This window comes from Dipodomys ordii, unplaced genomic scaffold (assembly GCF_000151885.1).
Source record: "Dipodomys ordii isolate 6190 unplaced genomic scaffold, Dord_2.0 Scaffold141, whole genome shotgun sequence".
In the NCBI taxonomy this organism is placed as follows: Eukaryota; Metazoa; Chordata; class Mammalia; order Rodentia; family Heteromyidae; genus Dipodomys; species Dipodomys ordii.
In genome coordinates, this window is record NW_012267357.1 from 577,293 (window position 1) to 593,077 (window position 15,785).

General features: G+C 57.5%; 1 protein-coding gene across 2 annotated transcripts; it reads right to left on the reverse strand.

Annotated features, from left to right (window-relative positions):
- Nucleotides 1-700: 700 nt before the first annotated feature.
- Nucleotides 701-15,754, reverse strand: Zdhhc8 (zinc finger, DHHC-type containing 8). Of its 2 annotated transcripts, none has more exons than XM_013031601.1 (11): nucleotides 15,563-15,754; nucleotides 8,647-8,768; nucleotides 8,329-8,486; nucleotides 8,066-8,238; nucleotides 7,753-7,855; nucleotides 7,359-7,450; nucleotides 7,045-7,186; nucleotides 6,664-6,784; nucleotides 6,472-6,581; nucleotides 4,276-5,276; nucleotides 701-1,622 (listed from the first exon to the last, which is right to left on the reverse strand). In XM_013031601.1, exons 1-11 carry the CDS (start codon nucleotides 15,664-15,666, stop codon nucleotides 1,412-1,414), a joined length of 2,337 nt encoding a protein of 778 aa, XP_012887055.1. In that variant the 5' UTR covers nucleotides 15,667-15,754; the 3' UTR covers nucleotides 701-1,411. The 2 variants fall into 2 exon arrangements, with proteins under 2 accessions (XP_012887055.1, XP_012887056.1); XM_013031602.1 differs by having other exon boundaries at nucleotides 1,540-3,275.
- Nucleotides 15,755-15,785: the final 31 nt, after the last annotated feature.

Below are 15,785 nucleotides of genomic sequence, written 5' to 3' on the forward strand. Positions count from 1 at the left end.
AGTAGCCCCACAGCCCCAGCGAGGAAGAGGCCAGGTGGACGGCGCTGTCCCAGGTGCCCAGTGGCTCTGCTCGCCCTTGCCCACAGTACTGCTGCACACCATCCCCGCCAGGAGCTGCGGAGAAGGGTGGAAGTGGGGTCTGTCCTGAGGGCTGGGCCTACAGCTGGACATATAGTCATGACAGCTTGGCATTTGAAATTGTTTCCATGGAAACGAGGAGGGGGTAGAGGTTTTGATGCTGTTAATACCATGATTTGATCTGGTGTGGAGGGGGGGGGGGTCTCTCGGGGTGGGACCCCCATCTCAGCCCCAACATTCAGCTGGCTTTCCTGAATCTAGTTTTCCCTATCTGTCTGGCATGAATAGCGCTCTGAAACGGGCCCCTGAGGGTATCAAAAGAGGCTTTCCTTGGAAAGTAAGGTGCAGAGTCCTTCATTCTCACCCCCAGGACCAACCTTTCCCAGGGACCTTGGGACCCTGAATTAGCTAGCTCACTGACCTCATGACCCTCACATATCCTGCTCTGTACCTTTGCCACCCACCTGGGCTGTCTCCACCCAGGGTCCCTGTCCAGTCCAGCCTCCTGCCACAGCCCAAGGCTCAAACAAGCCCCCCCTCCGACCCCATGGACAGAGCAATGGAAGTAAACACCAAAAATTTTATTGGGGAAATTAAATTGAGGGAAGGGGGTACCTTTTGGAATAGAGAAAAGCATTGTGGCTTTCTTGTCCCGAAATGGGAGAAATAAAGAGTTGCTGCTCAGGGTGGACCCTGGGACAGGGGCCCTGTGCAGGAGAGAGGGCTGGCAGGACTCTGTCCTGCTCTGTCCTGGGGCATTCAGGGTTGGCAGGCCCAGCCCTTTGAGCTAGGCCTTGTCCTGGATGCAAACAGCTCAGGTGGAGCCAGAGCAGGGCAGAGGCAGGGATAGGAGCCGGTGGGCAGACAAGGGGCAGAGCTGGCTGGGCAGGTCAGGCTCATCCTACTGGCTGACAGCTCCAGGAAGTTAAGGCATCTGTTCATGTGCTGGGGACAGGTTTGGGGCAGTGCAGTAACCTGCAGGGGTGACCTGAGGCCCCCCATCCCCGCTCTGCCCACAGAGGCCTGGGCTCCCCAGGAAGAAGTGGCTTAATTTAAAGTGCTAAGAGGGGAAGGAAGGCTGGAGCAAGAATCCTGCTGGTCCCAACAACTCTAGGGCCACCCCAAATGGGGGCATTGGAGCCCTGCAGCAGGTGGGGGACTTCCTGAGGTCTCTTGGACACAGGGTCACAGGCCCTGGCAGGGTGGGGTCAGTCAAGATGTGGCTGGTGGAGAGGGGACCCCCTCAGCCTCAACCCAGGGTCCAAAGCAGTCTGGTTTCCTGGGTCTCAGCTGGGCTGTTACAGGGTCCCAGAGCTGCCTACTTGGCATCCCACTAGGGCCCTGAGAGGCTGGGGAAGAGGCTGGACGCAGCCGAATGCAGACGGCACATGGTCCCGCGAGGGGGTGCCCCAGCAGCTTGGTTCCAAGGGGCCCGCAGTGACGGGCGGTCCTCAGGACGGCCAAGGTGGCACAGGTGCAGGCCAGGGGTCCCCCTGGGCTGGCCACGCCACCCCCATCCATGGCTACAGGTGCCAATTCGCCCTCTGTGGGCCGCGGCGTCCGTGAGAGAGAAGCAGAAAAGTGGAGGTCAGGGTGGGAGTGGGGTAGGGTTGTGGGACCATCTGAGACACCCCCTCCCTGAGCCACCCATGCCCACCCCAGCCTCCCAGATCCTGCCCAAGCTGTCCAAGCCCTGCCATATCCCAATCCTGTCAGTAGCATATGGCAGTCATTACAGCAATTTCCTACAGGGCCCCTAGCCAGCTGGAGGTCCCATGTCATACCCCTGGTATCCTGGGGACCACTTGGGGCAGCTGCAGCCTCAGTTTCCCTAAATACTTAACTACCAAGAGCCCCTTATACTCACCAGCTGAAGACCCACCACCAGCCCCACTGCCCGAGTCCTCTCCCTGAAGAATGCACTGCCCCGTGCCAGTCTATCCACCCTGCCTGAGACCCTCCCTCTGCTCCCTGGGGCCCTGGACCCACAGCCCTGGCCTTGCCCAAGGAAAGGAAAGTGACTCTTTTTCTTTTTTTAATAAAATTATAGATATATAGATGTAAATATAAAAACATAAAACAGACACAACGCAAGCGGACGCTGCCATGTGCTTACTCAGGTCCCTGACGTGAGGGGGAGCACTGACCCCCCTCCCCGATGTGCTTTCCGCATGGCACTGGCCGGGGCAGGGCCAGGGCCTTTGAATGCCTTGGGGGTAAGGATTCTCCAGTTTGGCAGGGAGGGCCTGAGGGCTTGAGAAGGGGCTCCAGGTCTTTCCATCCCCCGGGGGGGGCAGCCATAGGGCACCCATGCCTGCTCCCACCTGCCACCCATGGCCTCCCACAAGAGCATAAAAGCAGAAGTTAAGGCTTCGATGAAATGGACAGCATTGGCCGAGCGCTAACACATGGCACAGCAGCACAGCACACAGACACGGGGACACAAACCCAGCGGCCGGGCAAGACTGGACACCATGGAGCTAGGACTCCTGCCAGAGTTGGATGTCTGTCTGTCTACCCATCTGTCATAACCCAGAGCAGGTAAGGGCTACACCCCCTGCAGAAGCATCGACCTTGCCAAACTACAAGCTTCCAGCCAGATCAGTGAAAGGCAATGCATTAGGAACAGCTGGGACAGCAGGGTGTCAGAGGTTCAGCTCTGTAAGGGGGAGTGGTGGATCATGGGGCTGTGGGTCTGGGGAGAGACAAGGGTGGGGTGATGGGTGGCAGAGTTGAGCTTGGCTGATGGAGGAAGCAGTCGGGGTCCCCCGTCAGTGCGCCAGCAGTGGCACGGACCCATAGCCTCGCCTGGGAACCTGTGTGTCCCATGAGCAGATGAGTGGGTGGCTAGGTCCAGGGCATAGCAACAGGCTTGTGGAGGCAGGGCGCGCTCTCCTGCTGATGCATCCACACCAGGCGTGGGCAGCCTCATCTCCCTGGGGCAGAGAAGTCGGTGGGGATGGGGGAAGCAGCCGTGGGGTTTCTGATCCCCGGGGCGCCATGGTGAATGAGTGGCAGTCCGTTCTCACACGGAGATCTCGTACGTAGTCCCACCCACGCCGGACACCTTCTTAACCAGCGTGTGCCGGGCAGGGCTGGCGGAGGGCCCCACGGGGCCAGCAGCAGGCCCCAGGCGGGCCAGGCCTGGGGACTGCCCATTAAGCTTACTTGGGGGGGTCTTCAGCTGAGGGTGGTCCCTGCATTAAAATAAGCACATATACACGTGCCCACAGTGAACACAAGATGGTGGGCAACAGGACGCACACAGACGTGGATGGGAGCCCTGTGTCCTGGATCCCGGGCAGTCCCTGCTGTCATCGGACAGCTGTGTCCTCACCACTGTCATCTTCCTGGGACCCTCAATCCCCCTCAGCTGATACTGGCAGAGCCCTAAGGTACTGCTATTCCATCCTGATGTCCTGAGCTGGGAAGCCCGAGGATGACCCTGCATAGTACATTTTTTAAGGAAAATAAAGGGCTTCCATCCTGCCTTCTGACCTGGCCAGCACTGACTAAGAAGGAGGGGCCCCTTTATTCCCTTGGCTGCCCCTTCCTTGACTCCCCCCCACACTCCAAAAAAAATTGAAGAGAGTATAGGGTGGGGAAGCCTTACTCAAGAGCCACACCATTTGCAGCTGTGCCCCCGGACCCCTTTGTGGCTAAGTAACCCGGACAGAGATCCCTGCTGAAGCTTTATGACTGTACTCGGTGGCTGGGGCCTGACTGGGGCAGAGCCAGGACAATGCTGTGACAATGCCACATCCTATTCATGAGCTCAGCTTTCCCACTTGGACCTGGCCTGTGAGTAGCCGGTTACCAGCCCACCCCATCCATAAGCAGGAGGGAGGCCCCTACTTCCTGGGACTCTGTATGGTAGATTTTTTCATTAAGATGGTGCCCTCAGCCCCAGCCTCCTGAAGTAGCATACAGTCAGATGTCCAAAGGAGGCCTACATTTCATATGGAACCAACTCCCAAGGAAGATACCCCAAGGCCCTTTTATATGCTCTGCCTCTCCCATATTTAGTGTACCCAGAGGCAGATCACCCCTATCCAGGGCAACTAGGGGCCCTCAGGGCAGGATAACCCCACTCTGTCCCCATAACCATAGGTCTTCAGGACACATGGGTACCAGGCCAAGAGATGGCTGGTTGGCTGTCCTGCACAGGGAGGCCCACCCATACCAACAAGCACCCACCTTTGCACAGCCAGCGTGGGTGGCCGTTCCGGGAGGTCCGTGTGGATGAAGGCGACAGCTTTGGGACCCGAGTAAGGGGGTGAGCAGGGAGTGCCTGGTGGGGAGGGCAGACCCTGGCGTGCAGGTGACCTGTGTGAGCCACTGCCCGGCCGAGGCCCTGGGGCATTGTTGTTGGCCTGGTCAGCCTGCAGGGAGGAAGAGGATGTCCGAGGTGCTCGGCTCACAGAGCTGGACAGAGAGGACAGTGATGTCTGCAGGGCAGGGTTGCGGGCACCACCAAAGCCAGGCCCAGACACCAGGTCATCTCTGGAGCCATAGCGCAGCACTGAGCCACGGGGACCCTCCGACAGCACACTGGCCTGCTGTAGGCTGTAGGAGCTGGGCGTGTCATAGACTCCAGAGTCGCCAAAAAGAGAGTCAGCCTGGGAGCGCAGCAGCCGCTCTCGCTCTTCCCTGTCCTTGCGCTCCTGGATGGAGGCCATGATGGTCCGCGACAGGTTGTCATAGCGCACAGGAGAGGGCTCCCGAGGCCGGGGTCCCAGCACGGGACTGAAGCTACGGGGTGGGGGCCGCGGTGGGTCACCCGCCACCCCAGGGTGCAGGTAGGGTGAGTGATAGCCAGCCATGCTGACAGAGGGGTGTGCCGGGCAGGCGTGGCCACTGGGAGAGCCAGGGTTAAGCAGACTGTCATAGGACAGGCTGCCATTTCGGTTGGGCAATGCGTGGGGTGCGAAGAGGCCATGGTGGGGCGTAGGGGGCCCACCCTCAGAGCGCAGGGGTTGCAGAGCCACATGATCCCCACCCCTCCGGCTGGCAGCCTTGAGACTCAGGGAGCGCAAAGCACCCGAGAAGGCATCAGTGGCGCTGAGAGGCGGGGACGGTGGATAGGCGGAGTGTAGGCCACCAGGCCCAAGGTCTGGGAGGTCCAGGCTGGGCTCAGACACCAAGTCTAGGCTGTGAGTGCTGTCGTCTGCCAGGGTCAGGGAATCAGGGCCTGTGACCTGTGGGTAAACAAGCCACTTTTGCTTTGCCCACCACTCTGCCTGCAAGCCACCCTTGGGCTCTGTGTCCACATGGAGACTATAATTCCAGCCACATCCTCCATGGCAGAAGCCCTAGCTGATACTAGTTCCTGTGTCCTGACCATGCACCTCTCTCCCCACTATGGAAGGAAACTAGGGAATCCAGAGGCAATGGAAGGCTGTGAGGGGCCTGACCCACATTCCCTGGGAGGGGCCTAGGCCAACACAAAGATCCAGGTCAGAGCTGGCTGCTACACATCCCCAGGGCTGCAATCCTAGACTGTACCTCGCCCAGGGTCCACCTGCTCAGGGCAGCCACAGTCACAGGCAGTGACTGTGATTGGAGGGGATAGGGGTTTGCTACTCAGACTGAGTGGGACCACGGAAATCACACAACCCAAAGGAGGCGAGGACACACATGACCTGGATATGCAGGTCAGGTCTGGGAAGGAGTAATGTGGAGAAGGTGCTTAGAACCCCTGTTCCCAGCCATTGGTAACTCTCACAGTGGGACAGGCCTACTACTGCGTGCCTACTGAGACCAGACCCTTTGCCAGGAGGCCCAGACTACTATCCTGTCCAGTGTCCCCTGGGGTAAATGTAGCAGGACATGGATTCTCAGGAGAAAGGATCCCTAGTGGTGAAGCTGGTCTAGATGCATGGGGTCGAGCTGTAGTCCTGCCTCTCAGGGTGGCCCTCCATGAGGGATAGCATCACTGGGAATACTTGGGACTCTGGATCGTTCCACTAACCAGAGCCTCTACCTGCTCCAAAGATATGAACAACTGAATACTGAACTTGGGGAAAATAAATGTGCTTTCTCAAATCTCCAATCCCAAATGCTTCCCATGGGCCTTACAGAGTGAGTAAGAGTGGGATTTTAGGCACTCTACGCATGCACTGTTGGGAATGCAGCTGCCCACATGGCCTATGAGTAATGCCAGCCAAAGGACAGAGATGCTAAGCTGAGACCATTAGAACCAGCCCCTCCCAGAACACCTTACCTCGTTCCCCTCTAACTAACCCTAGCTCAGAATGTCTACAGTGCGGGGCGCTGCAGGTGTGCACATGGTCCTCTGTGACCCAGGTGGGGCCTTCGCCAAGGTATAGGTCATGGGCAGGCCATCCTGAGGGGCAGGCCTTTCGGGGGGGGTGGGGGGAGAAATGGCCTTACCTGCTCACTAGGCCCACAGAAGGGTGGCTTAGGACCAGTGGGGAAGGCAGGACGGAACTTGTACATGGCAGGTGTTGGCGGGTTGGTCCTCTGCACTGATAGGGCACTCTCTGGGGAGAGAGACCACTATCAGAGTAGGGTCTAATGCAGGTTAATCCATGTCCCTCTCCCAGTGTGGCTACACCAGCTCACCAGCGCTGCCAGGTCTTGGGGTCTTCAGGTCTCCTCCAAAGGTGTTGGCCTCTATCTTGGGAGGCAGTGGTGGTCCGAGGTCCAGTGGCTTCTCATCCAGGTGGTCCAGGCTGCCTTTGGACTGGGAGGGGTGGGGTTAGTGGTGGGTGGGGCTTGGACAAAGGGTAGCACTTAACTGAGGCTTTCTTCCTGTAGTCCTGGGACCCCTACAGAGAATTTGCCCACTAATCCCTCCCCTTCCACCTCTTCTGGGCCTTCACCACCCAGATGGGGGACCCAGCATGGCATCTCTGCCCCTCAGCTAGCCTCTCCAGTCTGCCTGTATCCCTGCTCCAAGGGTCTGACTCCCATCCCTTCTCCCATTCCAGCCCAGGCCCCCACCTTGCTTCGGCCCAGGCCTGCCTTCAGCCCATTGTCACTAAGCTTGACCTTGAGAGGTGCAGCTCGCTCCAGGAGCTCAGGCCGAAGGAAGGGTGGCTTCAGGCTCAGGGAGAGCGGCAGCCGGGGTGGCTCCACCACGTACCTGTGCCAGGGGCAGGGGGGTCAGCGGCCAAGCGACCTGGCTGTGAACACACACCAAGGGCAGGGCCAGCCCCACCTGGCAAGAGTAGAGAGGGACCAGGCTGAGGGTCCGAGGCTGCCCACCCCACACCCGGCATAGGCCCCCTTGCCCCCCTGCCTAGGCCGGGCCTCACCGGGGCGCCAGGGGGCTGCATAGCACGTGCTCCACGTTCCCATAGCAGCCTCTGGTGAAGGGGTTCACACCCCCGCGGAACTTCCCAGTCACCTGTGGACACGGGACCCCTCAGCCAGTCTGGCCACCCAGGGTCCAAGTCAGGGCAGGCAGGGGGACAGGCAGAGACATCTGGGGGTCCTCAGAAGTGGTCCTCCTGGGAGGCAGCTTGGGGCAGAGTCAGCCCTGCGGGGAGCTGCACCACTCCCAAGCCCTAAGTTGGTGGCTGCAATGTCCACCAGTCAGAAGTGCAGGGGATAGGGCAGGCATGGTCCCACCTTGAGCCTCTCCTCTCCCAGCTGCACAAACCACCTCATAAAAGGTTCCCAAGGCTCAGTTCTGGGCAGGATCTGCACCTGTTCGTTGGTGGTGCGCCCCCGAGTGACCAGCACCACATGGAAGCCAGTGAGGCCGATGACAGGAATGAAGAAGAGGCCAGCCACACACATGACAGCCATGCTGGCACGTTAAGGCCACTAGCAACAGGCAAGGAGCAAGTACCCAGGGGACAAATATCTCCCCTGCCCACCAAGGGATATCCACCCTCTCCCCCGCAGGAGCCATCTCCCACCCAGCAACTGACTGGTCCCTAAGAACCTCAGTTTCCCCTGCAACACATGTTATTGGTCCATGCTGCCTTTGGGGTGGGGCATCAAGGATCAAGGATACGTGATGGTGGTGTGGGCAGCTCCCAGCCCCTCAGCGTGGTTCAGCACGTAGACCAGCCCAAAGGCCACGACACCCACCATGTGTGCACTGAGTGAGAGCAGGAACAGGAAGAAGTAGCGGTAGTTGCGACGCCCAATGCAGTTGTTGACCCAGGGGCAGTGATGGTCAAAGTCCTGGGCAGAAGCAGTCCATCAGGACATGTGACAGACAGGGACAGGTAGAGGGCCTGGGTAGAGGGGGATGGGGGGCAGCTGGACAGTCACCTCTACGCAGTTGTCACAGACGCTGCAGTGTGAGCAGCGTGGCGGTCGGTAGAAGTGGCACGTGGCACACCACTTCATGCGGACCTGGATTCCCCTCACGTCTACATTCTTGTACAGTGGGGCCCGGAAGTCATCCTCCTTGTCCTCGTCTTCATCCGCTGCAGATCAAAAGCCAGGCAGGGAGTCAAGGATGCAGGAAGACTTTCTAGCCAGAGAGCCTGTCACCCATCCCTGCTCAGCCCATCCACTGGGAACCCCCACATCTCTTCCACATTAGCTGCTCATCCACTACTGCAGCCCTGTAGCACAGGGCCCTACCTCGGGGGAAGACGCCAGGGTCCATGAAGGTAGCCATGCTGAAGTTGGCAAGGACAAAGAGGAAGATGATGCCATTGTAAACAGGAATGGCTGGGGACACGGCTCTTGTCAACCATGGGCACCTGCAATGGACAGTGGGGCAGAGAGCTGGTTGTGAGGGTTATGGCACGGAGGAGAGGGGCAGAGCCCTGATGCATGGTCACCTGCATGCAGCTGTGCCCACCAGCAGGGCCTGAGAGGGTGCCAGCGGGAGGCCATCGCCGTCATGGCAGCTTGGCTCAACCACTGGAGGCTCCTCACATGCCAGCTCTGAGACCCCCACCACCCTCCCTGTGGACCATCTCAAACATAATTCAGTTGAGGAAACAGGCTCAGAGAAGCCCATCAGCCTGGGTCACACCACTTGGGAAGACTGGCTCAAACCAAAGCCATGAAAGTCCTCCCAGCTCAGTTACAACTTTCCTAGTTCCCCTGCCCTGGGGAGGGGGGCACAGACAGGAAGTGAGTACTCAGGATGGCAAATCAGCCTACAATGTCCACATGCTACTATGGACATAGGCTGGCGACCTGCTAGGAACTGAGGTTAGACCTAGGCCTCACCTTGGCCCCTCACCTGGGTCAACAAATGCAAGAAGGGTACCACCCACAAATATACACTTCCTTAGGATAGTGGCTGTGGCCCAGACAGCCCCTTCTTTTTGCCTTCCAGATGGCAGCAAAGAAAGCTTAGAGATGCTGGAAAAGCACAAGGCTCCTACCCCTTCCCATCTCTTTGTCACCCCACAGTACTTGCTTGGCTCCAAGTTCGCCTCCTCTTCCGGGAAGCCTTCCAGGACTCCTGGCTCCCCTCACACCTCTCTGGAAGGGCCTTGCACATCTCTCTGCAGAATGTCTGCGCCAGCCCTCACAGATCCTATCTAGAATGCCCTCCATGGAAACCAGCCAATCCTCAAGCCCCTAGCCTCAATCTTGCAGTGTGTCCAAGTCCACCCAGATCAGTCTCGATCTCTCCTGCTGTGACAAGAGGAGGGGCCTGAAAGAGGCTCCCTCCCCTCCTGACACTCAGACCCTCTGTGGAGTCAGGCAGGTGGAAATCCCCACAGCTGCCCTGGACCATGGGGATGGCGTGAGGGTGACCACCCGCAGGGTGTGTGGAGGCCCATGGCTGCCCGCCACCCCAGTGCACACTGTCCATGCCAGGCACCCACGCCTGCCTTGGCCAGGAGCCAGCCCTGCCGCCCCAGCAACCACCTCCATGGCAGCAGAACTATTTTTAGTGGAAAGCAAGAGGCTATTTAAAGACTGCTTCCCACGGCAGCACCCTCCGTGGGGCCGAGAGCCGTGTTGCCCCTTCCTCTGCTTCTGGGCTATTATGAATGTACATCATAAGGACACAGGCTGTGACTGTGACCTCAGGGGTCCCTCAGCCAGGAGGACCTTCCTCAGCCACCCCTCACCCTAGCAGCCTCACAGGCCTTCCTTTCCCATTCTCCACCTCACCCGGCATACAGATGACCTCCAATCCAACAGCCTCCAGCAGCCCCACTGGAACCCTAAGACAGGACCGCTCCCTAAATGCTGGTGAGGACAGGCAAGGGCAAGACACATCGTGCAAAAACCAGCTTAGCCCCTCCTTCAGGGGGATGGGAGATCCCTCCAACCCCATTTGGGCAGCATGAGCAAGCTTCTGACAGTGTTTCTCGGAAAGGACTGGCTACAAAATTGGTGCAAATAAAAATGTAGACCCCCTTGTTAAAGAATTGAGAATTTCAAGATAGTAACAGATAAGCATTAAATCCTAGAAACAGCTGCTCTAGGAAAGGAAGAGCCAAGGAGTCCTGGGACTGGCTAGAAATGGGGGCAGGCAGACACACACAGACATGGATGGCGAGATGCTCGCTAAGGGTTGGAGGGCATGTGTTGAGGGTATCCTTGGGCTCTGTCCTTGCATCCACAGAGCCAATCTTGCATGCACCTGGCACTTGATTCTCCTAGCCATGCAGACTGCTATGTTCCTGTTTATAGACAAGGAGACAAAGATCAGAGGTCTTGGAGCTTGCCTGCATCTGAGCAAGGCTCAGAACCTAGCTCCTAGCCCTCACTTGAACTGGCCTCAGCTTTTACCTGTGAGGTGGGCACAATAACTAGAGCTCCCCGCCAGGGAGCAGGCTGTACTAATGGTGCCCTCCTTAAGCCTCAATACCCTGCCAGGCCAAGTGGACTCAGAAGGCCTGAATGAGATGCCCAGGAACCAGTAGGGGCAGTGCCATGCCATGTTTGAAAATTTACACTGACAGAGCAGCAATTGCACTGAGATTCTAGGTAGCCCATGATGGGTTTGTACTGCCTACTGGAGGGCCTGGGGGGCCAGGGGCTTAGCTGGGTGTCAGGAAGGCCTGAGTTTCTCTAACTGGGACCTGAGTCCCTGCTCTCCCAACCATCTCCAGCCATTGATGCTTGTACTGGGTCCAGGAGCAGTCCTCTCCCATCTCTCCCAGGTGCCATTGAGGGACCTTCTGGCCTAGATCCCTCCTAAGGGGGACAGGCCCACTGGCCAGACCTCTAGGGCCTAGGCAGGACTCAGACTCAGAAAGCTTGTGAGCTAAGTCAGGGAGAAAGAACGCATACAGGCTCAAACACACAGGAAAACACACATGTAAACATGCCCCAAGGTATGTCTGTACATATGCAGGCCTCGGCACAGGTAAATATGTAGACATGAAAGCACAGGTGCATGAACACACACAAACACATCCACATGTCAGAGACACATGCATGCAGGAAGACATATGAAGGAACATATGCATACCACACAAGCATGCTTGCACATGTGTTCACGCACAGAGACGTGCACATAGTCACATGTGAATAGACACATGTCCAGATATACCCTTCCTCCTACTTTCCCTGGCCCTGTCTAGCCCCGGATTGGCTGGCCATTGCAGGTAACCCATGCAAGCCCCTCTGCCTCTCTGAGCTTCGCACTGCCCCATGGATAGCACAAACAGCATCCTGCGCTCCAGGAGGCTCCTCGACCTGTGAGGAACAGGACTCCATTCCAGCCTAGGCCTACAGGATGGGCCCACCCTGCCTGCCCTACCTTGAGGGAAAAGAGTCATGAAGAGACAGACAGGCTTCAGGCCCATTCTTGGGTGGAGCATCATGTGGCCTATAATGAACAGGGCAGGGGCTACCACTTCCCTAAGACATTCTCCTAGCTGATTCAAGTGGTGCTGGGAGCCAAGAGGGTCTGAGGGCCCTGCTCTGAGGCCAAGAGCACTCCTCCAGCTCCAGCCATGTCTTCTGAGCCACAGGGACATGGCTGGGACATCAGCCACCACTGTGGGCTCCACCCAGGGTGGAGGTCCCAACAGAGAGACACCGCCCAGAGATGGGGAGGGGGGGGGACTGGTTTTGGGGACAGAATGTCTGCCACAGCTAAATGTGGAATGGAAAATTTTAACTAAGATGTTTTCATTTAAATCAGATTCTTCGTTAACACTGTTTGCATTTGAGAATAACTCTGGCCCATGGGGGTATCCAGGACCCCCAGGTCAGCAGCCACTCTGCCCTGCCATTCCAGATAGGGCCTTTGGACTGTGAAACAGCTGCACCCATCTATACAGTCCCTATAGACACTTGGGGAGATGGAAAGTGAGGCGCAAGAGGCCAGGGATTCCCCAGGTCATACCAGTGCATTATGCCAGGGGAGTCACACTGAACTTCTTCTACCCCTCCGACTTCTGCTCCAGAGGCCCTAGTTGTAGCTTCTTTTACCTAGGCCTATGTGGCTGGGTGGTTCCCAGGCCTGAACTGTTAGCTGAGCTGGGCCTCCAAGCAGGGAAAGGGCTCAGACCCATCTGGGGGACCAGCCATACCATCCCAGATGCTACAAACAGAGACAAGATGGCCTAACCCAGCTCTGGGATTGCCAGTCCCAGCCTTCAGTAGGGTAAGTTCCTTGTCTCTCTGAAAATTACCTCTAGGGAAAGGCAGGGCAGAGGCAGGGCCCAAAGGCCTTGGAACTCCTCCCAGTACCTGACCCAGCCTGGCATTGTAACACTTCAAAAAGGGATTCTATGTCCCTGGGGGCTGGAGAATGGGGTGGGGTGGGGGTGCATAAATGCTAGCAAGAACCCAGGAAGGCTTCTTGAAGGAGGGCTTTGCCATGCACCCTGTCCTCAGAGGTTGCACTCCACATTTGGGCATCCTTCCCATACCCAACCTTTCTTAAGGACATCCCCTGCCATCCTGACAGCCCTGCCTCTTTTGTGAGCATGGTCCCTGATCCTTCAGGCCTGAGGTTCCACTGTCCACTTGGTGTGTGAAAGGAATCTGCCCTAGATGGGGGGACACTCATATTCACTGAATTCAAAGTGGAGACCCCCAGGACCGCTAATCATTTAGAAAAATCCAAGGAACAAAGAAGCCACACCTGAAGTAGGCCCCAAGGGCAGGGTAGGAAGTGGCTCCCCTTTTGGGGTCCTGTCTGAGGTGTTTGGGCCTAGACCTAGACACATGACTGGAAGGTGGCACTGAGGGAGTAAGAAAAACATCCTGAGGAGGACCCCCAACCAACGTGACCCACCTGAACCCCCACCTACCCAGAATTGACACAGCCCACCACCTTCTCAGAAACAGAGCCATCTGGAGGAGCCTAACAGACCAGGGAAGGGCAGGCTAGGGTCCCAGGCTTCCACCACACATGGGATCTTAGAGCACTCTTGAGTCCCCATTATACTGGGGTATCAACCCCACCTTCTCCCAGGCCAGCTGAGGTCAGATCAGGCCACACACAGGCTGAGGCACTGTGCCCAAAAGAAACCCCACACCTTAACAGGGCCACTGTCCATGATTCCAGAACCCAGTTTCAGTTAAAAAGGGAGCCAAACCGGGTATGTGGCTCACTATAATCCTAGCTACTCAGGAGACTGAGATCTAAGAATTGAAGTTCAAAGCCAACCCGGTCAAGAAAGTCTATGAGACTCTTACATTAACTACCAACATACCAGAAATTGTACTGTGGCTCGAAGTGGTTAGAGCACTAGCCTTAAGCATAAAAGCGCAGGGACAGTGCCCATGTCCTGGGTTCAAGCCTCAGTACTGGCGTGCATTAGTGCGCACGCACGCGCCCCCCCCCACACACACACACTCGAAATCAAGCTCACAGGAGTAATCTTATAATTCATAGGTGAGTGGCCAACAAATGTAAGCCAACATGTGGCCCAGGTAATACAGAGGTGACACCAGAGTGCTAAGGACCCTAGAGAAGATAAAAGGGGGAGGTATTTGGAGATAAATTTTGATTTCTTTTAAAACATTTTCCCCTGCAGTTCACAAGTTCTCCATAGAAAATACACCTTAGTTTTAAAGTTTGGAGACACTGAACAGCACCTGAACCCAGAATAGACACCTTCACTCAGCTGGGCCCATTCCCCGAAGGAGCGCTAATAAAGACAGGAGCAGGTGGCCTATAATCTTAGCTACTCATGAGGCTGAGATCTGAGGATCAAGGCTCAAAGCCAAGTCCAAGAGATTTTTATCTGCAATTAACTAGCAAAGTTGGAAGTGGAGGTATGGCCCAAGTGGTAGAGCACTAGCCCTGAGCATAAAAGCTAAAAGGCAGTGTTCAGACCTGAGTTCAAGCCCTAGTAACAGCATTAAAAAAAAAAAAGAAGGGGGGGGCCTGGCTCCCTAATCCCCACCACCACCGCCCACCCCTCTCTGCCCCACAGTCAGCAACATCTGAGTGACAAGAACACGTTGGCTCTCTAGAGCTAGAAATAAGCCCGTCCACACAGGCCTTTTTTAAACCCACTTTTGGCAGCCTGCAACTACCCCACCCCAGCCTCCAGGTAGGGGCTCTCAAGCTTCTACAGGCACCTAATTCAGCCTCACCACACATATACATGTGTATGTGCGTGCACACACATGCACATGCATGCACACACATGCACACACACACAGACACACAGCACTCTCCTACAACACCCCCCAACCCCTCCAGCTTCTAGAAGGTGAAAGGGTACCAGGATGGCTTCTCTGCCCACTCAGGTTCTCTTACACTCAGGGACTTCCCTCCCTGGGAAGAGATGGTCATCAGTCTGGCTGTATTAGACCCCTTATTAGAATTTGTGGAAAGGGTAAAAGATCAGTGATCCTCACAAGTGAAGCCTAAAGTCCTCTGATTTTTTTAAGAATCTCTAGAGTGACTCTGTGACCACGGAAGATCAGCAGGTCACTCTGGCTAGTAAGACAGCCCATGCAAAGAAGCTGAGACTACACAGGCCGGTCTCTAAGGTCTTGGCCGCCCCCACAGCCAGCCCACTGCAGTACAAATGTCTGTCCCTGGTCCAGCCCAGCGTGGCTTTCTTCAACTCTGATAACCATTGGGGTCTCGAGAGCTGCCAAGGGAGGGCAGAGGGCCAGCCAGGGCAGGGGTGGCCAATGACTGCGGGACAAGCATGTGGCAAACAAGCCAGACCACACCTACGCAGGAACAACTTTGTGTCTGGCCTGGGGCTTCCAGCTGGGAGGCCACCCAAGACTCTCCCACGGCTGCAGGCAAGAAGTGCAGATGGGTGACCCCCGTCCCCTCCTGATCTTGTGTGCGGGAAGAGTTGCGGCCACACCCAGGGCCTGCCAGGCACACTCAGAGGCGTTCAGCCAGCACTGCTGTCCCCACCCAGGACTCAGTTGTCCCAGGTGCCCCAGGACCAATGCATACTGGGCCTCGGCCCCTCAACCAGTATAGGGGCTCACCAAGCTGCGGCCAGCGCCCCGCCCCGCCTGCCGCACCCCTGCCCCTCCCAGTCCAGCGGGCCGCTGCCCCTGACCCCCCCCACCTCACCCCCGGAAACGGCGACCTGCTGCCCCTCTCTGCGCCCCCAGAGCCCCGGACGCGGCACCGACTCACGTGAACACGAAGAAGAGGGTGCTGGAGCCGACCAGCAGCGCGGCCGCCGTGGCCACCGGGATGTACTTGGCGGGTTTGAGGCGCGTCCCGGGGCTGCGGGGCATCCTGGGCGCCGCGCCGCCGCATCCCTCCCCGGGGCCGGGCGGGCCGGGGTCGGGCGGGCTGGACGCGGCGCGGGATCCGCGGCGGCGGCGGCGGCGGCAGCGGCGGCGGCGGAGAAGGA